Source organism: Camelus dromedarius, chromosome 26 (genome assembly GCF_036321535.1).
Source record: "Camelus dromedarius isolate mCamDro1 chromosome 26, mCamDro1.pat, whole genome shotgun sequence".
Taxonomy (NCBI): Eukaryota; Metazoa; Chordata; class Mammalia; order Artiodactyla; family Camelidae; genus Camelus; species Camelus dromedarius.
This window is the reverse complement of record NC_087461.1, coordinates 22,849,943-22,876,387: the sequence shown is the minus strand read 5'-3', so window position 1 is coordinate 22,876,387 and position 26,445 is coordinate 22,849,943. Positions and strand designations below refer to the sequence as shown.

The window sequence follows — 26,445 nt, the reverse complement described above, 5'->3', positions numbered from 1 at the left end:
AGTTATTTTTGTTTTGTATCATGTTCGAAAGTTTCTGTCTCATACAGACAATACTCCTTTAGATCCGTAGAGTTAAACTTACCTTTTTTCTGGACTTTTAAAAACCATTTTGCTGGAGTCAGGTCCACATCAGTCCTCCTTTTCTGTAAAAATTCCATGTACAGTCATCAAAACAAGAGAAGAGGTAGCTACTTGCCTTTTCCTTTGGAAAAAGCATCTTCACTTCCCCCCAAAACTAACATCCTGAAACTAAAACTCCATGTACCCAACCACAGGTGTCATTTTCTTTCTTCTTTCATCACTTCCAGTAGAACACTGGGATGTCAGGTGGGTTAGAAGGTTTCTTGCCGCTTCTTTGCATGTTTTGTTTCTTCGGGGTTGATACTTTTTCAGCTACCCTTAGAGGGTGCCTGTGCTGTGAACAGTTATCAGTAAGAATAACACCCTGAATCTGCTGGGGAAAAGAGGTGAGGCTGTCTTGCCAGCAGGAGGTAAGAGTCTGTGCGTAGCCCAGTGGTTCTTGCTGTCCCAGCCAGCGTTGTCCCTCGTCCTGCACGTGATACTGGCATCCCTAACTGCATTCCCCGGCCAGCTCCCACTTTTCGTCTGTCAGTTCTCTGTCGATGTTAGCAGCTAGTGCAGGATGCGTGGCAGCCGCTGCTACTGGGGAAAGGGCTGGACCTGCAGGCGCTCTGTTTGGATGAAGAATCCTTTTCACCTATGACCAGGGCCCCGTGGACTCTGCTCTGTGAAGGCCTGATACTTGCTTGGTACTGCGGACAGCCACCCAGATGATGCCTGCCCAGGCCAGCATCCTCTCCCACCCTGCCACGGTAGTAGACAGCCTGATACGATATGAGTGGCAGGAAGCTGCAGCCTCACCAGGGCCATCCTGAGGGGGGTCAGGGGAGGGGCTGCAGTTGATCAAAATCGGACTTCACCCTGCAGGACAGGATGCGTTGTCTCACTGCTCTGACACTCCTGCTTGGAGGAACCTCACATTCCCTGACTATGAGAGGCAGCTTTTTTTTTTAAAATTGAATATAGTGATTTACAATATTGTGTTTGTTTCTGGTGTACAGCAAAGTGATTCAGTTATACATACATATATTCCTTTTCATATTATTTTCCACTGTAGGTTATTATAAAATATTGAATGTAGTTCCCTGTGCTCTACAGTAGGTCCTTGTTCTTAATCTGTTTTATGTATAGTAATGTGTATCTGTTAATCCCAAACTCCTAATTTATTCCTCTCCCACCTTTCTCCTGTGGTAACCGTAAGTTTATTTTCTGTCTGTGAGTCTTTTTTCTGTTTTGTAAACAAGTTCATTTGTATCATATTTTTTTAGATTCCACATGTAAATGATATCTCATGATACTTGTCTTTGTCTGATTTTCTTCACTCAGTATGATAATCTCCAGGTCCATCCATGTTGCTGCAAATGGCATTATTTCGTTCTTTTTTATGGCTGAGTAGTATTTCAGTGTGTGTGTGTATCTCACATCTTTTTATCCAGTCATCTGTCAGTGGACATTAAGGTTGCTGCCATGTCTTGGCTGTTGTAAATAGTGCTGCTATGAACACTAGGGTGTGTGTATCTTTTAGAATTAGAGTTTCCTCCAGATATATGGGGATTGCTGGATCATATGGTAAGTCTATTTTTAGTTTTTTAAGGGACCTCCATACTGTTTTCCGTAGTGGCTGCACCAAACTGCATTCCCACCAGCAGTGTAGGAGGCTCCCTTTTCTCCACAGCCTCTCCAGCGTTTGCTATTTGTAGACTTTTGAATGACGGCCATTCTGACCGGTGTGAGGTGGTTCCTCACTGTGGTCTTGATTTGCGTTTGTCTGACGATCAGCGATGTTGGGCATCTTCCCGTGTGCCTGTTGGCCCTCTGTATGCCCTGACAGGAGGCCTCTGCAGCTGTTATTGAGCCTGCTGTGTGCCAAGCAGAGTTCCACACTCTGTGTGCTTTACCTTGGTTATTCCTCACAGCAACCCCACGAGGTCGGCACCGGGTGGTTCCCACTCATAAACTGGGAGTGAGGCACGAGTGGTGACATGCTTGTGGAGGGTCACACCCGGCCAGCCCTTGGTGAGGCCGGTGTAGACACGAACCTGGACAGTCAGCCCCAGAGCTCTCCTCCCGTCCTCCGGAGGCCACAGCTCAGGGGTCTGGGGAGGGCGGCAGGGAAGGTAGTGCCACACGGGGATGGGAAGAGCCCCCCATGGAGAGAAGAAGGTGTGACCATCAGCAATGCCAAGTCTGGAAGAATGAGTGAAAGTCAGGGCCATTTTTCCCTCCAGCCAGTGACCTGTGAGAAGCAATGTGGCGCTTCCTTTGGTCACCACTGTGCCCCCAGGCCTGGAGCAGGCATGCAGGGATGGCCCTTCAGGACACGAGTGAAGAGAAGGCGTTTCCAGGCGAAAGAGACAGCGTGGGCCCGGCCCGGAGGCCAGGGAGAGGGTGACCCTCAGAAGAACAGAACTTGGAGCCCCAGGACTGCAGGTGCAGGGCCGGGGAAGGAGAGCATTTGGAAGAGCTGGCTCTGACGAGGGGAAGCCAGGTCTCAGAGGGCTCGTCGTGCAGCAGGCGGGTGCGGGTCTCTCACACGTGGCAGCAGGAGTGCGTAGCGACCGAGCGATGTGTCCCAGCGATGTCAGCAGCCTCCTCCCCGGCCTGTAACCCCAGCCTTCCGTCCAGCTCTGCTCACGGTTCTGCCCCCCGCACCTCCCCACTGGCTGCTTTCAGCCGGCCTCCACCCACGCTGCACGGGGCTGCCTCTCTGACTGAAACTCCCAGTTCCCCCTCGTTTATGAGAAAGTTCTGTTCCCTTCCCGCGCCCCTCTCCAAGTAACAACAACAACAGCATAATAATACACTGTCGAGGAGGATGGAGTCTCCACGGATTTCAGAGACTTCAGTTGTTCTGGCTGCAGAACCAAAGCTGCTTGTGACCCTAGGGCTGGGGAGAAAGCAACAGCTTGTACATGGATGTGCTCTGAATGAGATGAAGACGTGTTCATACGTGTATCTTGGGTGGAATAGCGGATTGAAATCTGGCTAACATACTTGAAATGCTGGTAAAGACGATCCTGTCTTTGGAAGATACTCAAGCAGCAGCAGAAGCCAAGCGCGAGCATCAGTGTACTGTCCTTTCAGCTGGCTAGAATGTAATCCAGGAGCTGCAGCCTCCCCCGCACGTACGTTAACTTCCGTCCACTGGACTGCCGTGGGTTCCCCGCTCCCTGGTCACCTAGGTGGTGTCCGTGGTGCATAACTGGAGCCCATGTGTGTGGCTCTCCTGGTGTCTGTTTCCTCCTGACCATTTAGTCGGAGGACTAGCTCTCAGATGGCGGAGAGACTGTCACACTCTGGCCCTGGGCTGAAATGCACCCCTTGGTCCTTGGCCTTCTGTATCTGAGATGCACCTGTCCGACCTCCACGCCGGTAGCTTGTCCTCAGATTTCAGTGTCTTGCTGGAAGGTGAAGAGTACCCTCCTTCCCGGCACCCCACCGCAGGGCTCTGGGTGGGAGTTCCTTTCCGCTGGGGTCGCACGAGCCCATCCATGGAGCTGCCTGGCTGTCCTCCCCTGTCACCTGTCTGGGTCCTAAAGTCTTCTGAGCTTTAGGCTCAGAAACTGATTATTAGTGTTTTCTGATGCTCTGCCCTGCAGTCCCGTCTGGAGAGGACTGAAATGATGGTCCAGTAGAACTCGTGGCTCGATCACTCGGCGGTGGTCTGCAGGGCAGCAGAGCCGGGACTAAAACTGTCCGCCCAACACGGCAGCCCTCTGGTGTCCCCAAGCCCTTCGGGCGCCCCCACTTCTCTTCCTGTGTCACCAGGGAAAAGCCAGTTTCCTTTTGCTGAAGGCAGAGAGACCTGGGGCAGCAGCCACCCTGTGGTTCACTTTCCAGAGATCCTCCAGGGAAGCACGGGCCCCGCTCGTGACCTCATCAAATGCACACCTGCAGCGGGTCGAGCTTTGAAGGAGGCAGGGCTGTTTCAGTTCTTGCATTACACTGCATCGCCGTGTGACTTTGTTTCTCATAGAGCCTCGCATTTAATCACTTTCATCTGGATGTTGTAAGTTTCAACCAGATTCAGCAGCCAGGAACCTCAAGGACACACCTGTGTGTCCTTCTTGCAAACCCAGGAGACTCGTAGGAAAAACAGAGGTGAAATAGTTTGCCAGGGGTCATGGAGCAAAATCGGGACAGGGCCATTCTCTCTGAATCCGATTTCTGGTGTCTAGTACCTGGTATCTCCTTTCCTTCCATTAGCATCTTTATTCTAATGTGATGTCACTTAAAGAGCTAAGCTTGGGATAAATCAGATGAGGGGAAAATTGTAATAAAAATGGATAATATACCTTGAGCTTTTTTTAAAGGTTATAGGCAGAGGCCCACCATGCCCTGTTACTATATCATAATATAATAGTGCACTATAGTAACTGTGATTGTATCTGCTATTTCCATGGTACAGGTAACGTGTGGGCAGTGGATGGACAGATTTTGGGGGGTTCTTTTTTTTAAAAAATTTTTACTGCAGTGTAGTTGATTAACAACGTTAGTTTCAGATGTACAGCAAAGTGATTCAGTTATACATATACATACATATATATTTTATTTTCAGATTCTTTTCCATTATATGTTCTTACAAGAAATTGAATATAGTTCCCTGTGCTATACAAAAGGTCCTTGTTTTTTTAAACATTTTTATTGAGTTATAGTCATTTTATGATGCTGTGTCAAATTCCAGTGCAGAGCACAATTTTTCAGTTATACATGAACATACATATTCATTGTCACATTTTTTTCGCTGTGAGCTACCATAAGATCTTGTATATATTTCCCTGAGTACGTCTTGTCGTTTATCTATTTTGTATATAGTAATGTGTGGGTAAATATTTTTAGCAGCTTTTAATTTGCCCAAAATCCTCTCTACCTGTGTTTCTATTTACCACGGGGTTGACTTTTTTGAGGCTGCTATGAATGTGTCGTATTGATTTGTCTTCTGGATGTGACAGCTTCATGATTATTGAGATTCTGTGATCCTGGCTTTCTGGTACTTGGATGAGTCCTTGGGTCTTCATCTGTCTGCAGAGGAAACTGAAGTGGAGAGAAGGATATGACACACTGAGGTGACCCAGGGAGCAGAAGCTCCAACAGTGAGCTGTCCTGGGAACTTGCAGTCATGCCTCTGGAATTTCCTTCTGAGCCACAAAACAGCCTGGGTCAGAGGGCAGATTGTGAGGTGCTGCTGTCATACGTCCAGCATCTTTGCGATGTTCCATGGCCCCATGGACCATGCTCAGAGGATGTGCTGTGAGTCTTATGTCTCTGGGTTTGGGCCTTGGCTTGGATGCTTCAGAAATCTGAACTTTCTCTTTGATGAAGAAATTTTAAAGGATAGGATTTCAGGTGGTTTGGGGAAGTATTGATCGTTTCCCTAAGCAAAGCATGTTTTAGAAATGTTAATTCTTTGTTTTGTGCCATTCCAATGAGTCTTTCATATTTTTTTAACTTTTTATTTTGTTGAAATAAAGTCAGTTTACAATGTTGTGTCAATTTCTCATGTACAGCACAATGCCTCAGTCATACATGAATTTACACATATTTATTTTCATATTCTTTTTCACCATAAGCTACTATAAGATATCAAATATTGTTACCTGTGCTATACAGTATAAACTTGTTTATCTATTTTATACCAGTCAGTATCTGCAAATCTTGAACTCCCTATTTATCCCTTCCTACCCTCTTCGCCCCTGGTAACCATAAGTTTGTTTTCTATGTCTGTGAGTCTGTTTCTGTTTTATAAATAAGCTCATTTGTCTTTTTGTGTGTGTGTGTTGTTTTAGATTCCACATATGAGTGATATCATATGGTATTTTTCTTTCTCTTTCTGGCTTACTTCACTTAGAATGACAGACTCCAGGTTGCTGCAAATGGCATTCTTTTTATGGCTGAGTAGTATTCCATTGTATAAGTATACCGCAGCCTCTTTATCCAATCATCACTGCAGCACAGTTTACAATAGCCAAGACATGGAAACAGCCTAAATGTCCATCGACAGAAGTCTTTCATGTTTCCTATTTTCTTGTCTCAAAATAGGTATTGTCTCTAAAATGAGTATGAATCACAACCTGGTGGCTCCCTATGCACAGAGCCACCAACAAGTAGGCATGTGGCTGCTGTGAGCAGCCCTGGCCCCCTGCCCACCTCCACCCCCACCCTAGCCCCCAGTGTCCAGTGATAACAGTTTCAGTACAAGTGAGTCTCAGGAAATATCATGGTAACATGTATTAATTGAATATTTTTTAGTTTTTATGTTTAAAAACCATGCGTTTTCTAAGCTCAGCACCTGCTACCCCACAGTCATTTGCACAGCTGCATTAGCTTTGTCTGAAAATGTTATAAGCAAAAAAAAAGAAAATGTTATAAGCAGTGGAACTAGGGTTATTTCTTCAGAGTACTTCCTCCGAAGTATGGTGTGTATATTCGATTGGATGCAAAGTATTTGACAAGGGGCAAGAAAAAGGGTAGAGAGGACATCTACGAAGTGGCTCTGAGAGGGAGGGGTGACATGTAGAGAAAAAAGGTGATAATAAGAAGGATATTGAAGTGGGATTTACTGAGTTTTGAATTTAAAGGGAAAATATGCTTAGAAAACATGTTTTTTCATGCTAAACTTCATACCCAGTACCTCTCCATGGAAAGCACTTCAAAATTGCTGTTTGGGGGAGTTTGTCATTGCCCATTAGTTAGTTATTTGTTTCTCAGTAATGCCCTGAAGAGGGGGCTCCCTCCGCCAGCAGGTATTGATCAGGCTCTGGGTGGATGGAGGAGACCCTCAGACACAGGTATTTATAATTCCCTGTTTTCAGAGGCTGCCCTCCACTCTCAGTCACCGTTGGCTTCCTGTGAATTCCTCCTGCAGGGAGAGAAGGTGTCAGACCTTCAATCTTGAGATCTCTAACGTATGTGCTAATCATAATTCTCATTTGTAAGTTAATTAGTTTGATTTGACACATTAAAAACATAGGCAGTCTGAAGTGAACTTGCTGAGAAGGAAATTTCTTGGCTTCATTTCCTAAGGCTGACCTCAAAAATCATTATTCATTTTCCTAGCTAAAGTTTCTTTTTTACCTTTTTTTAACTGAAAAAGAAAGAAGATGCTTTCTATGTCTGTGAGTCTCTTTCTGTTTTGTAAATAGATTTGTGTCATTTTTTTAGATTCCACATGTAAGTGAAAATCAAAAAATAAAAATAAAAGGAAAAAAAGAAAGAAGATATGAAGGAGTATTTGGGTGGGTGGGTGACCACCCATAAGCACAATTGTCTTGGCTGCCTTGTAATACACGTTTCATATTCTGCTACGTTCACTTAAGCTCCTATCACAATGCATTTCCATGTTTATGCATAGTTTTCATGATTCAGTGTGTGTCTTAACAGCAAAGTTGGATAAGTGAGGTGGACACCTCACTTTCAAAATAACACTTTTTTTTCCACATAGCCTTTGGAATCACAGTGCACTTGGCAGGCGTCCGCTTGGTATAGAATTGTATTGTAACAAGATGGTTTACGGTCGGAGTGGTAGCCAGCTGACTTCTACAAGAAGCCTTGTTCTCCAGAAGGATTTCCTTTGAGGGTGATGCCAGCCCTCAGTTATGCCCGAGCAGCTGAAAATGAAAGCAAGGAAAGCAGTATGACTTGACAATTGTTAGTATTCAAGAGAAAATTTCACTCTGCTCAGGCAGCCAGACAGAGCTACAGATGTTCAGCTACTTTTGCTCCGAACTCACCCAGGAAGACAGACCTTTTCTGAACTGGCAATGAGAACAGGACACTCCGATCTTACATCCAGATAGAGCAACAAATAGGTCTCCTTTTGGAGGGAAAACAAAACAAAAAAAAAACCCAAAACAAAACAAAAAAACCCCACAGTCGTGCTGTCAAAAGAAAGTTGTGCTTTCAGAATCATGATGATTCAAAGTTGAATTTCTGTCCAGGCTCACTCTCTGTGCTGACTTTTCTCAGGGACAGTTTGCCTCCCGAAAAGGAGGCGGCTTATAAATTTCCTGTTAGAATAGGGAGTGTGCATCTCGGCTTCCAGGGACTTAGTGAGAGTTTGTTGAAGAGAAGAATGAAGTTGGAAAATCCATGGGTAGATCTTAACATCCGGCTGTGTAGCTACTTCTTAAGTTGCTGCGCCGATAAGGTGAGAGTAATGTGATAGGCATTGTATGTTTCAGATGAAAAGGAGAATCTGAGGGGGAACCTTCAGGGATGGGTTTGAACTCAGTGTCTTGTCACACTTTGCATGCTTGGAAACATTCTGAGAAAGTGATACACTTCTTTTTTATGACTGTGATTAGAACTTTATTCGATACAGGAAATGTCTTTTGGAGATGAATTTTCCTTGGGGTTTTTTTCTTTGACAACTTGCTAGAATGTGAATAAGCAGCTCATGAGCGTGTTTATACCCTTAACCTTTTACAGTGAAGTTCAGAACTCTGTGTTTTAAATATGCAAAGGACAAGCAGTGTTTCTTTCTTAAAATTCCTTAAAATTGTCCCCACCCTGCAGAGAATTTTCTCAAACTTTAATAAAACATTTTTAAAGGAATTTCAAGATAATATGCCAGATGGTTGTACACTCTCCTCCCTAAAACTCCCTCTCTGTTGACCTTGAGTTCTTCCTAGTAAGAACTGAATTACTGAATGTCTAGAATTTTATCCAAAGTGCCTGTGCTGTTGGTATCAACTGTCCTGTCGAAACATGAACATTTTTGGTGCACTTTTTTGATACAGGAATCATTTATATGTTCTGATTTGGCAGCCTATATTTTAGTATAATTTGAAATTGTAGTAGCTTTGATTGAACTTAGTTGGGGGAGTAATTGAAATGAAGCTGACAGATTTTTTTTTTTCCTAGCAAAGTGTTTTCTTTACTTTGTAAAAGTTTTTTTTTTTTTTTTTACTGAGACATTGTTGACTTATAACATGATATTACTTTCAGGCATACAACATAATGATTCGATATTTATATATACTGTGACGGCCACCACGATAAGTCTAGTTAACATCTGTCCTCATGTATAAGTTGCAAACATTTTTTTCTTGTGATGAGAACTTTTAATGCGAATCATAGACCCTGATCTTGTTCAGCTTCAAAAGTATATATATATCGTTGTTTTACTCAGAGCCCTAAAGAATGGTGATGTTTCCAAACTTGACTGAAAGAACTTAATTTCAAACCTGTTGTTCGCCTCCAACTTTTATAACTATCTGCTTGGTATTCTCAAATGTCTTTAAAAAAAAAGTCTTAGCAACTCTCAAATGTGCAATACAGTATATTAGCTGTAGTCACCCTGCTGGACGATACATCCCCACGTCTTGCTTATTTTAGCTGGAAGCTTGTCCCTTTTGACCACTTCAGGTAATTTGCCCACCCTCTCCTCCTCTCCCCACTCCCCTGTCTCTAACAACCACCAGTGTGTTCTCTGAGTCTATAAGCTCATGGTTTTAATTTTTTATTTTTATTTTTTTAGGTTCTGCGTTTAAGTGAGATCATATGGTATTTGTTGTTTCTTCTCTGACTTGTTTCACTTAAGCAGAAGGCCCTCAAGGTCCACCCATGTTGCCACACATAGCAATACCTCCTCTTTGTATAGCCGGAGAGTATTATTATGAATAATTAAGAATAATAACATGACTTGATGGAAGCATGAATGGTGATATGACTTGGGTGGCTCCCTTGGAGGAAGGAAAAGAGTCTCTCGTGAGAGTACATGACAGCTTTGCACATGCTGATGGTCAGAGAATGAGCCCTGTGGGATGCGGAGCGGGGAGGCCACCTTCCCCATGTTACCTGGAGAAAGCGGAGAAGGGACCCCAGTGACCGTGCAGTGAGGCGGGGCCAGAATCCACCCTTGTGCATGCCTCCTTTTGATCCGCACAAAGGGGCTGGCAGCTGGGAAAAAGAAGGTGGCTTCAGTGGGGGCTGTGGTCATATAAAAACCCAAAGACCAGAAGGCATCTCTGGTTTTCCTGGCCTAGACGGCAGTGTTGGACTGTCGTGTATCCACTTGTAAAAACCATTTGCTACATTTTCAGGAATTTTGTGCACCAGTTATAAACCATAGCCATTATTAACATTCAGTTATACAAACTTATGATTAAATAAATTATATTAAAAACCAAGGTAACAAATACTATAGTAACTAACTAAATAAATCCATCACCTCCTCGTCATTTTACTGTCCTTTGCGCTCGTGTGTATTGTATCTGTCTGTTGGAGACACTTCAGTGTGGGCCTGACAGTAGCTTGAAGGCAGACCTGGTGAAGGATGCTCGGAGTGCAACAAGACACTTCTTGGTTAGAGTTGTGGCCAGCGGACGTCCACCAGAAGGTGCACTCTTAAGAGGATTTCCTTTGAGGCTGATGCCAGGGCTCTCGCAAATGCTCCCAATGAAGGCTTTTTCCTTCTAGAAAGCCTGTTAAACACTCACCAACATCTCCGCTGGGCCTGCCCACTCATTTTTGTATCTGAGGTTGGGGTGCAGAGATGAGCAGAGGCTTGTTCGAAGTCTTGCAGCCAATAGCCAGCGGGGCTAAGTCTGGACTTGGGTCTCCCAGTGCCTGCCAAGATGCTCTTCGGGTTACATCACACAGATGTGTTAGTGGTGAAAGGCACAAGGGTCAGGGGTCAAGTCCAGCTGTAAGCACTTATCTCCAGGGCCCCTGTGATATGAGTGAAAGTTCTGGAGGGACTAGGGTCATAAACAAGGAGGGGGAGGATTAACACGGAAACCAAATGGAGTTGCCACCTGGGTGGTCGTCTGCTCCCTGTGGTCAATTAGAGGGACGAGGTGCGAGATGGCAGAGACCAGGTACTGAACTCTGTCCCCAGTGCGTGGTGATAAAATTCGTGGATGGAAGAATGACTGAAGAATGCAGAACACGTATCACCACCTGGTATTATGTTATATACGGATTTGGTAATCTACTTGACATCTCCCCCTAAGAATATAAGCTGCATGAGGGCAGGGACCTGTCTTCTGTGCCACTGTGCACCCAGCGCCCAGAATAGCCCCTGGCACCTAGCAAGTGCTCAATAAATGTTTCTGAATGAATGAACAAACCAATCCTGCTGCTTCTTGGCGTTAATTAGCTCCAACTCCCAGGGGAGGTTTTGCCCAGAGGCAGGTGCCTGGTGACATCATATTTTCCCAGCCTAGGGGACCCTCTAACCATCTGCCAGGCTGCTAGACTCTCAGTGACCATCTTTTGTCTTTCTTCTTAGATGACGGAGGGCCGTCGATGTCAAGTCCATCTTCTTGATGACAGGAAGCTGGAACTCCTAGTACAGGTAAATGACCTTCGGCCAACTTTCAAAGTTTCTTCTGCGACTGATGTGGTTCAGACTTTGATTCAGCTGAAGGGTGGGTGAGAATATAAACTATTTTAAAGTCCATGGCTGTTAAAATCTACGAGAGAGGCCTGGGACACACGGTGGTGTTTGTATGTGTGTGAGAGCGCTATTTTCGTTTGTACTGTTTCTTTGTGCACCCTGCCTAAGGTATTCAAGGCCAGATGTATATCTAACCTATTGTTACAAATCTCTCGAAAAGGAAATTCCACAAGTGCCATTGGCTAAGCTTTCTGCCTGGAAGGAGTAACTATAATAGAACCTAATAACTCTTTCTACAACTAAGACTGATTTCGTTAGTCGTCTTTCTTTCTCAGAGGGGACAGAACAGTTCATTATTTTCAAGTTGAATCTTCATGGGTGTGCAGAAGTAAAAGCAATCTCTTGGCTCTGTCTTCCCTCTAAGGGCTGAGTTACCCCCGGCCCCCTCCCACAGTTCATCACTGATGTCACTGTTGACTGTCTGGGTGTCAGCTGACACACAGGAAATCCATCCCTTTATCCCCAAACTAAGAACATATCAGTGGCAGAGAAGTCAGAGCAGTAATGAGAAGCATAGACCCTGGTCTTGTTCAGCCTCAAAAAAAAAAAAAAAATACATCAGTGTTTTACTCAGAGCCCTAAAGAACAGTGAAATTTCCAAACTTGTTTGAAAGAACTTAATTCCGTATCTGTTGTTCACCTCCAGCTTTTATAACTCTATTTGCTTGATATTCTCCAATGTCCATCATATTCGTAGGGCAGTGCTTCTTATTTACCATCCGTCATATTTTACCCTGAGAAGCTGCAGCCCATGTGAGGTGGGAAGCCCCATAAAAAAGACCAGCAGGACCCCCAGGCAGGGCCACTGCTCTCCTGCCGGCACCATCCGGTTCCCTGGCCCAGAGGCTCTGTCTCACTTTTTGCCTCTGAAACAGCTAACTTCTAGGAAAGTGGGCTCACTCCTGATTGGTCCATTTCCCTCTTTCCTGGTTGGTTATTTCTCTTCCTCCTGATTGGTCCATTTCTGCAAAGCCTGTTCCTAATTAGTCAACTTTTGTTATACCTTATTTGCATATGATGTTGCAAAGTGTAAACTAGCAGCCTATAAAAGCCTGTGTGAACCTACAGCTGGGGTCCAGAGCTTGGAGTGTTCACTCCTCTGGGCCCGCTGGCGTAGTAAACCTGCGTTCTCCAACTCCCCGAGTGCTGCTTGGTCTCTCGCCAGGATCCAGGTTGCCATCACAACTGAGCTGTAACACCGAGCTGTAACACATTTTTTCTGCAACACATGAGCAGACTGAAATGATGTCTGCGTGCTCATTCACACGGGGAAACGATACTTCAGTGGGGGAGGTTCCGCATAGACACGCAGATCCGTGTTCCCTTGTACGTGCTGCTGCTTGGATTTGAAACTGTTCAGATTGCTAACACAAAGAGCTAATGCTTTTAGTAAGATTTCAATCATAAAGGTATTATAAATGCAGTGTGGGAAAGAGAGAAACCGAACTATGGGAGAAAGCCCATCACCACGACATCCTGGTTCAATTCTTCTCATTTTGGCACACTTCCTTCCAGCATTTTTCTTATTTGTGTTTCTTACATGGTTGTAATCATAACATGTGACTAATTCTCTGTGTTTTTTTTTTTTCACTTAACATTGTCTTTCACTAGCGTTTTCCATGTTACCATAAATTGTCATCTTTGTTCATAGCTGCATAAATTCCAGAAATGGATATACCATTAGTAGCAAATCATTTACCCATTTGGGTCCATTTAAGGTTTCTTTAAACATTTTCCACTATTTCCGAGGAAATGCTGTGATCAGTTTATCCACATGAGTAGGGTTCTTCCGCATGTTGGATTATGTCCTTGTTGGACTAGATTCCAGGACCCACAATCTTACTGAGAGCTGAAATTTTGGCTTGGATTTGGAGGGTGGGGACAGGATGGTCAGGTGAGCTAGAGGTCGTTAGTTAGCCGCATCGCCAACTAACGAAGCATTTGGAGCAATTTTTAAATTGTTGAGAATCAGCTTGGGGAGTGTGGAAGTGAGTGGTCTGGTGTGTTGAAGATGCTTTTTTTTAAAAATTTCAACTCTTAGAGTCTTAGAAGGCAGCCACCCTCTTGGACAGGAAATGAGACCTCCAGGGGCAGGCAGATGACAGTCTGCTTGCCAGCCTGCCCTGGGAAACTGTGACTGGGGGCATCTGAAGTGGACTGGAGTCACAGAGAAGATATTTAATTACGAATGTGCAGCAGTTCGGGGAAGGTCATTCTCAGCCCTTCCTGATCAAGAAGATGTAGAATTAGACGAAACAAGAGAAGTCCGTCCTCTTTCCATTCCTTTTTAGAACATGCTTCCAATGTCTTTCCTTCTTCCTAGAACACGCCTTCCCGTGCCCTCGCCTCTGGCCCTGGCTGGTTCACAGTAAACCTTCAGTTCTGAGGTAGAAGATACTTTTGCCCCCGAGGCTTTCCCTGACCCCTCTGCCCCTCCTGAGTCTGGGTCTTAGTGTTACCGAACCACACTTGGGTCCGCTGGCCCGCACGCAGCAAAGCTGATCTGATACTGGGTTGTGGTGAAGGAAAGTGCGGCGTTCATTGTAGGCACCAAGCAAGGAGTCCAGGCCACTACTGCTCAAAAGGCCCAAATTCCCTGATGGCTTTTGGGAAACGGTTTTTAAAGACAGGGTGAGGGAGAGGGTCACGGGGTGTATGATCAGCTGACGGATGTTCTTCTGTTTGGTTGGTGGTGAGGTCATTGGAATCAACATCATTAACCCTCTGGTTCCGTCCAGTGGGTCTGGGGTCTATGTGCTTGTAGTCAGTGTGCAGTTAACTCCTTCCATCTGGTGGGGGTTCCAGGGTCTGCAAAACAGCTCCAAGGATATGGTTCAGAATCCTACCTGTAGCCTGCAGAGGAACTAAAGGCCTTGGACTTCGTTTCATGGATCAACTGTCATTATTTTGTCTTGCTTGACTCTTTTCCTTCACTTCTGCATTTCTCACTTCTCTAATTAAATTTATTCTTCAAAACTCGAGGAAGGCCTAGGAGGCTAAAGTTTTTATACAAACAAGAAGCGGATGGAGGACATGGTAGGGTCTGTCCTGGGAAGTCCCCATAGGGTCCTGCTCGGTTACATTAGCTGTCCCCTCCACCCCCTGAGGTTTCCCTCTTACTGTCACGACTCGTCACAACTCACTGCCATTGCTGTTTACTGGAGCCGCCAGCAGTGTAAGGGCTGGTCTGTGTCATGATCAATCACTCTGTACCCCCAGCACCCAGCCCGGAGCCTGGAAAACATGTCACTGAACACATCCTTGTTGAAAGAAAAAATGGGCAAACCCAAGAAGCCGTGGTATTACCTCCCTGAAGGACCTCTTAATATACATAATAAATATGTATAAATTATACATATATAAGAATGTGTATATATATTCTTTTCATTGCAGCTCATTGTAAGAAATTGAATACAGTTCCCTGGGCTCTACAGTAGGTCCTTGTTGTTTATCTGTTTTATTCGTAGTAATGTGTATCTGTTAATCCCAAACTCCTAATCTGTCCTTCCCCACTTCCCCTGTCCTGGTAACCACAGTTTGTTATTATCACCAATAATAAGTGTATTTAGTGCTGACAGTTTTGCTATTGTTGTTGAGAACAATTCCAGAATATTTGTAATAAGACTGACCAAGTGACGCTTTTTCCAGTCTTTTGATCTGGGCCTGCAGAGCTGGAGGGGTGAACGTTTCCCACGTTTGCCTCACAAGGGTTGTAAGGTGGAGAGGCAGGCTCAGAGGAAATGTTTATCTCCCAGAGATGCAAACGGGGCTACACACAGGGGTGACTGAGTGAAGGACGTTAGCAAGCAGCGACAGAGGAGGGAGGCCCGGTGTTTCAGCCACTAGCTCTTAGGGTGAGAGGCTCACCCAGGTACCCCTCAGACCTGTAGAACAGGACAGCGTCCAACAGCACGAGTGGTAGGAGGCTGAGGTGATTAGGAATCAGCAACTGACCAGAACTGTTTCCCACCGGAAGGATGCTGGCAACCAGACGGCCACAGAGATTGCTTCCTGCAGGGTGTAGACCTGGCCACTGTGACGGTAACATTTCCCTTCTGTGGGTTACAGAATCCCAACGTTGAGTGTTTATTGTAAAGCTCTTGGGATTACCGAGTGGACCCTGGCCGAGCGGACTCTGTGCATCCTAATTCCTGATGGCTTTGAGTAAACCCCACATTACCCATGGCCAGTGGGGCAGCAAAGTTCAGCACATATTCAGATTTAATATTCAAAAGGCTCATTCCTGAATCCACCAGGCAGTTCCCAGACATCCATGATATCACCATGCGATGCTGCCGTCAGTCCTTAACTGCCACTTAAGGATGCTGGAACGGTGCTGTGAGCATTCTGGTATCAAGTCAAGCCTTGGCCATCAGTGTGTGGAGTTTGTCCAACCAGATCATCCTTCCATCCAACCTGGAGACAATGTCATTTGCTCTGTTGCCCCCAGATGTTTCAACTAATTAAAAATGTTCTCCAAAAAGCCTGCATCAGAATGAGAGAGGCCACCATCATATTTGTCTCTCAATCAGCCTCTTCTTGATGCTTCTATAACCAGATGGGAGGGTGCCACGAAAGTTTTATATTAAACTGAACTTCTCAAGTCTGGTCTTCATGTGGTTATTCTTTTAAAATGCCTTTCTTCCCTTTTTTTTCTGATCTGAAGGCCTATTTAAGGGAGCGTTTTGTAAGCAAAGGAAGAAAAGTGAGCTTTAGTAAGAGTCATTTAAATAAGACCAAGAATTTCCTGACAGCGAGGTTCAAGAGGTGGGGTCCTGGAAGCCGTTAATGGAAGATTCCGGGCTCTTTCCCTTGGGCTTCTTAAAAATAGAATAGATTTTCACTAGATTGGAATGGCCGAGGTGTGGACCTTCCTTATTAGGGCCTCCTGGGGCTTCCGATACATGATATCCTGTCGTCCAGGAAGACAGGCCAGTGTGAGAAAAACAGACGTGCAAGAAAAAACTTCTGCTCCTAGCAGTGCCTCGTTTGAAGGCCTTTCCCCAGCACTTTAGCTGAGGGGGTATTATGCTCTGTTGGCAGGATTTCTTCCCTTTGATGATAGAGCAGATCCAAGTTCTCTCCTTGCCTGACTCTGCCACAGCGGGGCTGCCTGGTGATGCGGGGCACATTGTTGGATTACGGCGTCTCTCCCCTCAGCCCCATCTCTTAGTGGCATCACATGTGTAACCATCAGCCTCTGTTAAGACAGAGGGACAAAGTGTCCTGTGAGTCAGAGAAACAGAGGAAACTTCAACTGGGCAGTGTTTATCAGAAGAATTAAAGGTAGCAGCTGGAATATTGTACATCACACAAAACCAGTGGGACAGAAACGTCAGGAAGGATTTAAAGCCACCCTGTGGAGGAGAGTTGGAGCCCTTGAAATGTGGCCAGTCCAAATTGAGATGGGATGTAAGTGTAAAATCTGCACCAGATTTTGAAGTCTTCGAGTTTTTTTTAAAAAATAAAATGTCTTATTAATGATTTTTATATTGATGATTCCATGTTGAGATGGGTGTGTGAGGTTAAAGAAAATACATAATTAAAATTAATCTCACCTATTTCTTGTAACTGATTTAAGGTGGCTACTAAAAAAGGTAAAATTTCATATTGGGCTCACATGACATTTCTGTTAGACAGCTGTCTCTGATGGATAGAGTAGATCGTTTGAGCAAGAGGAAGAATTATGAACCTAAGAGACTTGGTTAAGGACACCCAGATTCCCTGTTGGATGTCCTCCACAGTGATGACCACATTTTGCAGTTCTTTACAGAGTTTCTCTGCAACATATCTTATTGAATCTTCACGTTAACTATGTAGATGCTAACTCAGATGAAGAAACAGAAATTCAGAAAGGTTGATTACCTTGCTCAAGGTCACCAAGGAGTGTATACAGCTGGAACATGGATCTTCTGACATCATAGCCTGTTCTCTCTCACTGCACCATAAGAAGTGTATACAATAAAAAACCCGAGACGCCATCTAGTTGGTTTGTAACTTGGCTGCCATGTTGGCCCCACACCAGCTTCGTAAATGACATGTGGAGAACTGAAGATGGCTTTTACCCAGGTGGTTTTGTTTCTTTGGACTGAGTTGCCAACCTGTCTAGTGAAGGTTTACCTGTGTGACCCATGATGACGAAGGGTTTCCACATCATGTCTAAGCCTGAGGGTATCAGGTGTGGAAGAAACTTACACCGCAGCAGATTAAGTAATTTCTGCCTTCTCACCTCTTTTCTCTGTCCGACCAAGATGCCTGTGATACTCTCTTAAAGGTTAAGTAAGTTACTATGGTCTCTAAATAAAGGAACATGGAAGGCAGAGTAAATATCCTTTCCTATAATGGGCTAAAAAAAAACCAACCACCACCACTTGTATATGACTTCTTAGAAATCTGGAACTCTGCTAGTGCTGCAGAGAGTAAATGACCGGGCCTGAGTTCTCTGCATGTGGACACACACACACACACACACACACTCACACACTCACCCTCCCCCGCCCCATCCCCAGCTACTTCGGCGGTTTATCATGTTCTGTAAAAATAGAAAGGATGGTTCTCTACCAAGTAAGCCAGGAATCCCCCCAAGACACACATTGCCAAGAAGGAAATAAGCAGAGTTGATCTCAGCTCTTCTTGACCGAGGGTGGTCTGCTCCGCCTGCCGGCCCGGCTGCTGTCGTGTGAGCCAGGTCTGCCGTCTGCTCCTGTCTGGTCTGAAGTCACCAGGAGGTGCAGGCTCAGCCTGGGCTAGGCAGCCGTGTGCAGACGCTGTGAGCAGACCGAGGGCTGTGGTGTCATGGACCTTCTGTCCAGGACCTCCCAGGCCGCCAGGCCACCTCATGAAACAAGAGCCAAAGGGGGGGTCCAGCAAGGCTGCTTCAGGCTGACCCCAGATGAGCCAGACAGATGTCCTTCCAGCCCCTGGGGGTGGCTGATAGTATTTAACCTCTTAAAGGCACATGGTGAAGCAAAGAGATGTTCAGGTATAGATTAGAGACCGAGAACATTATGTTCACCCTACACTGAGTTCATTTAGTGGCTTGGAGGAATAAGAAACTGTGACAAAAGCGCACCCGGGTGCCGCCAGCCGCTCACAGTTTCCCCTTTGGCGAGAGGAGGGAGGGACCTGTTCTTCCTCCCTTCTCCATCGAAGGCTTTATGGAAAAGTTGGGGAGCTCTGTTCTGCTTGACAACAAAAGAGAATCCTAGTCTCCCAGTGGGGCTGTAACAGAGGGAGGAGTGTCAGGAGACAGCAGACTGATGCAGTCATCCAAGGGCCCCCCCCCACCCACCCCAGCATACACTCGCACGCAGCTCCAGGAGCAGCCAGCTCAGCTGGGCCCAGGGCAGGGAGCGGAGACCATCTCCCAGGCGCCTGCGGGCCATGTTCTGGTTGCCTAGCAACATCCTCTCCTTCCCCCATCCCCCCTCCCACCCCACCCCCTCCTTCATCCCCACTCCTCCATTTCTTCCTTTTTTTTAATTTTTTTTTTAATTGAAGTACCCCCGACTTACAATGCTGTATTAGTTTCAGGTGTGCGGCAAAGTGACTCAGTTAGACATGTACATACGTGTACACGTATATATTCTTTCTCAGATTCTTTCCCACTACAGGTTCCCACCCCTCCACTTCTGTGCCCCATTTGCACTTGTTGCTAATTTTAACAGGTCTTTAAAGGTACTGCTTGGAACCATTTGAAATTTCCAACATTTGGCCAACTTTGTCCGACTGAAAGGACAGTTTCACAGGGTTCAAACTGAGTGAACGTGTGGAGGGAGAGAAAGGAAATTCCAGGAGAGGAAGATAGTGACTCTCCTTCCATCCCAGGAACGGCCCTCTGGAAAGTGGGTCTTGTGTCACTGCTGAGTTATTGGTTTCTTTGATCCACTTACAAAATCATTGGCACAAACCTGTAAGGTAGCCCAAAGCATGTTTGCAGAAAGGAGCCTCGGGAGACAGCTGTGGACGGTGGGCTGCTATGTGAGCATCTCTGCTCGGGAGGGATGAGGACGGTGAGAGGTAAAAATGAGCTGAACACGCGATGCAGTTCAGCAAAATGTGAGTAATTGTGTTGATCCGGGAGAGACACACTAAAACGCACGCGCATGCGCACCTCCCCTCCCCGAAGAGTACGGAAATAGAGAGAGAGCCGGCCATCTGGAAAGGATGGCGCCACAGGGATCTGGGAGTTAACAAATCTGGGTGTTTTTTGTTTTTCACTCATAACTCACAGATTGATTTTTGGCACGTTGCTCAATTCGAATACTTGCTCATTTGGTAAATCTCGTATTATTCGGCTTTCACTGTGCTACGCAGCGCTCAGGGCGCCTCCCTTCGGGGCGGGAGATCATGTCTAAGGTGAGAAATGGTGACTCGGGCCCTCCGGCTCTTCACACACCCAGGGGTGGGTGTTCTTCCTTCTAAAACGGGTTGCACGTTCTCACGACTTGCTCTCCGGTGGCTGGGACGGCCCCCCCTTTCTCTGTGCAGTTATGTCAGTGGCACCCCATCCTCCCTGATAAGGAGGGGGTGCAGGAAGGTTTGGAGGCAGAGCTGCTCACTCTGGCAGTCTCTGCTGCAGCTTGTCCCACCAGGTCCAAAGATAGGGGGAGGAGAGGGAGGGAGGAATGGAGCCCCTGCCACACGGCGTGGTCCCAGGTCAGAGGTGGTGGAGGAGGGAACCAGATCTGAGAAATCTCAGCTGCGCTGTGTTTTCCCCTGACTCCTCCACCCTTGTGACCCCTCCTCATAGCCCTCGAATCTCTCTGCTTTCCAGTTTCCTCTCTTGCCCAATAAAGAGCTAACGATTTAGCTGTCAGAGCAACATGGAAGATTTCCAAAGCCCCAGTGCCGTACCTCAGCCACCTGCGAGGTGCAGGCAGACCTCAGAGAGATTGATGGTTTGGTTCCAGACCATGGCAATACAGCAAGGCGCACAACTTTTTTTGGTTTCCTAGTGCACCATTTGTTTTATTATTTTAGATTCCATATATAAGTGAAAACATACAGTGTTTGTCTTTCTCTGTTTGACTTATTTCACTAAGCATAATACTCTCCAGGTCCATCTGTATTGTTGTAAATGGCAACATTTTCATTCTTTTTTTTTTTTTTACAGCTGAGTAATGTTCCATTGTGCCTGCGTGTGTGTATGTGTGTGCGCGTGCGCGCACGCACACATGCGTATATCATGACTTCTTTATCCATTCATCTGCTGATGGCCACCTAAGTTGCTTCCATTACTTTGGCAATTATAAATAATGCTGCTCTGAACATTGGGGTGCATGTATCTTTTCAAATTAGTGTTTTCATTTCTTCAGATATATACCCAGGGGTAGAGCTGCTGGATCATATAGTAATTCTATTTTCAGCTTTTTGAGGAATCTCCATATGGTTTCCCATAGGGATCGCACCAATTTACATTCCCCCCAGCAGTCACACTAGGGCTCCCTTTTCTCCACAGCTTCGCCAACATTTACTATTTGTTGTCTTTTTGATGATAGCCATTGTATAAAAATATTGAATCACTATGTTTTACACCTGAAACTAATATTATATTGTAAACCAACTATACTTCAGTTTTTAAAAACTGAAGTTTACTCTGTAGTCTATTAAGTGTAGAATAGCACTGTCTAAGAAACAATGTACGTATGTTAACTTAAAAATGCTTTATGGCAGACACAAATGAACTTATGTACAAAACAGAAACAGACTCACAGACATAGAAAACAAACTTATGGTTATGGGGGGAGGGGATGGGAAGGGATAAATTGGGAGATGGAGATTTGCAGATACTGACTACTGTATATAAAATAGATAATCAAGTTCCTACTGTAGAGCACAGGGAACTATATTCAATATCTTGTTGTAACCTATAATGAAAAAGATTATGAAAAGGAATATATGTATGTTCATGTATGACTGAAACATTGTAAACTGACTATACTTCAGTTTAAAAAATGGAAAAAAAAGAAAAAAATACTCTATTGCTAAAAAATGCTAACATCATCTGAGCCTTCAGCAGTCATGATGTTTTTGCTGGTGGAGGGTCTGGCCTCGATGTTGACGGCTGCTGACTCATCAGGGTGGTGGTTGCTGAGGGTTGGGGTGGCCGTGGCAATCTCTCAAAATAAAACAACAGTGAAATTTGCCACATCAGTTGACTCTTCCTGCCAAGCATGATTTCTCTGTAGTAGCATGCAGTGCTGTCTGATAGCATTTTACCCACAGTAGAACTTCTTTCAGAATTCGAGTCATTTCTCTCAAACCCTGCTGCTGCCTCATCAGCTGAGTTTATGTGATATTCTGAATCCTTTGTTGTCATTTCAACAGTCTTCACAGCATCTTCACCAGTAGTTTCCATCTCAGGAAACCTCTTTCTTTGCTCATCCGTGAGAAGTAATTCCTCATCCTTTAAAGGTTGACCATGAGATTGCAGCCATTCAATTACACCTTCAGGCTCCACTTCTAATTCTGGTTCTCTTACTGTTTCCACCACGTCTGCAGTTACAAGAGTAACGTCAAAGCTCACTGATCACAGATCACTGTAACAAATGCAATAATAATGGAAAAGTTTGAAATACTATGAGGATTACCAAGATGTGACACAGAGACACAAAGTAAGAGAATACTGCTGGGAAAATGGCTTGGTAGACTTGCACGATGCAGGCCTGCCACAAGGCAGCTCCAACTCCGCAGACTCAACCCCAACACAGTCCACTCTCTTCATGACACCCAGGTCATCTTTTGTTGCACCTGCTTTGAGGGTGAGCCCACGGTTCTCCAAGGCAACCAAGCATAAGAACCCAGGCTCCTTTTATTGACTTATTCCTCAACTCCATCCCCACCTGAAGTCTTGCCAGGTTCTCCCTATCTTGAGGAAATACCTTCCTTCTCCAGTCCCGCTGTCACCCTTGTGTAGACATTTACCAGCCTGGACTGGACATTACCCACATGCTCACTGTCCCCACTCTGGTTGTTCTCGTCCTACAACAGCCTCCTCACTCACCTCCATAATTCCGTCCCAGTTTGTTCTTCACGCCACAACCAGATTCTTCTTCCTGAATTACAGCTTTGTGACATTTCTCTGCTCAAAGGCTTTTAGTCATTCACCCTATTTGACTTCTTCTGTTGGACTCTTCCTTCCCTCCACAGCCTGACTTTCTCAAGAGCAGTATATTAAAGAGGTGAGGGTGTAGTTTTGCCCCAAACTGCCTCCTCTCTGGGTGTGCCCTGTGGTGCCCTAGGTGCCCTTTGGGCAGCGGAGCTGGGCTCCTGGTCTTGACAGTCACAGGACATGGTATGTATAGTACTGGATGGACACAACCATGCGACCCACTGCAGTCTTTTAGTCCAGTGGTTCTCAAACTTCTTTTAGTTGCAAAATCCTTTGTCCAAAACTATCTAAATGGAGGAAGTCTGAACCCTTACTGTTGACAGGGACTCACCTGAGAGGGTTTCTGCAGACCCCTCAGGGTTTGGAAATCACTGTTCTAGGTAGAAACCAGCTGATAGAAAATACAGGTATCCTTTGCTTTTTACGCAAATGAACACAGTCCTGAACAGTCAAATGTAACTCAGATGTAACTGTAATCATGTAAGTAAGCTGTCTTTTCAGTGCTTTGGGAAAGTTTGTAGCTTAGTGATTAATCCTCACATTAGCTAACTGATCACTTCCTTCTGTACCAAACTGTTCTAAGTGTTTCACACGTTCTAAACTATCAGAAGATAATCCGCTCCAGAACTCCGCGCTAGGTTAGTGTTATTCTTCCCATTTTTCAGATGAGGACATTTTAGCACAGAGCAGTTAAGTAACTGATTCATGGTGGCCCAGCAGTTAAAGAATCGACACCTGATTCAAAATCAAGCCATCTGACTCCAGAGGAGGAGCCACCTGTCACCAGGATGCTGAGAACGCTGGCTCTGGGGCCAGACGGCCTGGCTTTCAAACCTGGCAGGAACTCAGATCAGTCAAGGTCCCCGGGCCACCAACGTGATGCCTAGTAGCTCCGTTCACCTTGGCCAACAGTACTGCCTCTTAAAGCTTCTGTTTCTTTATCTGTAGCCTGGAAGTCATAGCTGCCTCCAGCCTTCCTGCTGTGATTTTGTCTGTAAATTGATGCTAGAATTTGCCTCACAGCGTTATGATTAGGACTCAGTGAATCAGAACATGTAACGTACCCAGAAGGCTCCCCAGCACATTACGGGCAATTGGATGCTTAGGACAGACCCCTTAGCAGCCATGGTAACCTGGGCAGACCACTTGTCTTTGCCACCTCTCTGTGAAAAGGGAATGGGAATGACCTCGGCCTTTGGGGAGATGCTACGTCATTTGTGGTTATTATTATTCCTAATAATTTGGTCTTCATTATGACTCGGTGCAAGGCTTATGGAGAATGTCTAGAGTTCAGTGCATGTTGACTTGACTGGTGATGGGGATGAGTGTCTATCAGAAATGTCTCAGATAATTCCCCACAGAACCGCCTGACTCCGGTTGAACTGCCAGTTCAAAAGTGGATGCAACTTTTTTCTTTCGGGGAAGAAGATCTTAAAACCCCACCCGGAGTCCTTTGACGGTGGCCAAAGATGAGTACAGTGGTTCTAGCGTTTTAAACTGTGGGTAGATCTGAAGATGCTTTACTAGATTAAAGCTGGCTGTACATCGGCATTGTAAATATCCTTTATTAGCCTTCCTTGTGACTCTTGTGACGGTCAGTGATTTTTTTTTATTCTTATTTTTTTTGAAGTGTAGTCGATTTACAGTGCTTGTTTCAGGTGACTAGCAAAGTGATTCAGTTCCGTGTGTACATACATACATACATACATGCATACATGTATTTTCAGTTTCTTTTCTGTTACAGCTCATTACAAGAAACTGAGAATAGTTCCCTGTGCTCTGCAGTAGGTCCTTGCTGTTTATTAGAGTCAGTGATTTTTAAAACAGCGGGAAATCAGTTGACTCAGACAAAGGTATGTTGGGTTGTAATAACTTCCCAAATGACACCAGTTCTCCGTTCATTCTACTGCATATCCATTACAGAGTCAGAGACGGGAGGGTAGATCACTGCCTTCTCACCCGCCAAGCAGAGATTAGTAAAATGATACATAAATTATTGAATACTATGATATCGAAATGCCTCCAGCATTCAGTTGGCTCTGTCTCTCTCTCTCTCCCGCGCACACACACACTCAAGATAAATCTTAGAGAGTAGCGCTGCCATGTAACCCTTACTTCAACAGCAGTGTTCTCACCAAACTGTATTCACAAGCATGCAAAAAAATCATCTTTCTGTTCAGTTTCACTTGGAGCTCGATGAGCTCAAATGCAGTTACTTCTCAGGAAATACTCGGGTTCCTCGACTTCACCAGTCGAGGGCTGGCTGCGGCAACTTCAGGTACCCCATCTTCCCGCGAGCACATTCCAAAGCAGGAAAGGGAGTTTCTCCTCTTGTAACTGTGTTTTCGCGGAGGAAGAGCCTTCTCCCTCCCTGACTTCCCTTCCCAGCCCCGACTGTGATTGGTCCATACTCCCGTATCTGACAAAGCAGGTAGAGATAGCGTGAGGGGCTTAAACCAGGGCTTCTCGAAGTCTCATCCTACATCAGCAACATCAGCACCACTTGGAAACGTGTTAGAAGCACAGATTCTCGGGTCCCACTAGGGATGTACTGAATCAGAGACTCTGGGGGCGAGGCCCAGTGATGGAGCCAGAATCTGGTTCAGTGCCGTCAGCCTCTGGACCCTGCACACTTACCCAGCACAGTGTGTTAGGGCAGTAAGACTCTAACGTAGAGGAAGAGCCCAGATCTCTGCACCTTTCTAGAGCATCTCTCTGTGGTTCACGGCTAGAGCCAGGGTGATGCAGTGGTTCCCAGGCTTTTGGATTTGAGGGACCATGAAATTTAAAGATAAAAGCAAAGTAGGGCTGGAATGCTTTCTTTTTTGCCAAGTAAGGATATTAAAAAATATTGCTGACTACATTTACCTTCATTTTTTTTTAATTAGAAAGAAAAACATAAAAACCAAAAAGGACATAAAAGCAGAATAAAGAGCAGTCTTAAGCAGGATACATTTCACTTTATTGAAACATTTACGTACGTTAATCTTATTTCCCTTGTTTCTCTGCTGTCCCGTGGAAAAATGGACCAGGGCTTAGGAGCCATTGATGTGATAAAATTGGATCTGGGTTTGAATTTTGGCTCCCTCTTCCCATGTGGATGGTGTGCGGGCTTGGGAAATACTTAACGTATATGAGCCTCCACTTTCTTGTTGCTGAAATGGGAATTGTAATAACTGCCTTGCGGGACTGTGATGAGAATTAGAAATACTGAAACCAAGCACCCTGGTCACGGTGTCCCATAGATGGTGGCTGCTTTTGTCTGAAAGTCGACTCCCCATTATTTAATGAATGAACAAACGAATGAATAACTATTAAAGTAAAAACTTCTCTGTTCTTCAGTTTAGGACCTCTGTCCTCATTTACTTGTGCCAAAAGAGACAAGTTATTTTTCAATGAATCCAAGCATAGGGACTAGATATACTCAAAAGAGAGAAAGAGGAACGTAGGATAAAAATTTTAAAATAAAGTTAAAAATAAAATATCAAAAAAGAGGAACATAAGAATGGGGCACAATTCACGAGATTTTTCTTGGGATAATCATTTGCATTCCTAAAATCCAGCCAACCTTTGGGCTTCCTTATTCTTTAGCCTTCAGACACTTCTGCCTTCAAGCGCTCAGCTGCGTAATAATGGCCGATGTGTGACCGATGAAGCCTCTGTTTGTGACATTCACCAGGCAACACGGTGTCACACGGCGAGTGGGGCAGATGGGAGGAAGGAGGCTGCAACACTGCAGTGCGGTTCAGGCTCCAACCACCCGGAGCTAGTGCAGACGCCACATCTCCCCAGCAAGACCACCCTCCCTTCAGAGATCAGCCACGAGTTCGGGGGTCCCCAGGTCCCCTGC

The 26,445-nt window shown here is 45.3% G+C and overlaps 1 protein-coding gene across 9 annotated transcripts in view; it reads left to right on the top strand.

The window, feature by feature from the left end:
* The window catches only part of FRMD4A (FERM domain containing 4A), a 577,190-nt gene that overhangs the window by 384,195 nt on the left and 166,550 nt on the right, over positions 1 to 26,445 (top strand). For 8 of the 9 annotated variants that reach the window (XM_064479529.1, XM_064479532.1, XM_064479533.1 and 5 more), the window contains one exon: positions 11,315 to 11,380. In XM_064479529.1, the coding sequence (XP_064335599.1) occupies positions 11,315 to 11,380 (66 nt within the window). Of the gene's footprint in view, positions 1 to 7,488; positions 8,228 to 11,314; positions 11,381 to 26,445 lie in introns of those variants that run through there. The other variant, XM_064479531.1, reaches the window with a different exon arrangement.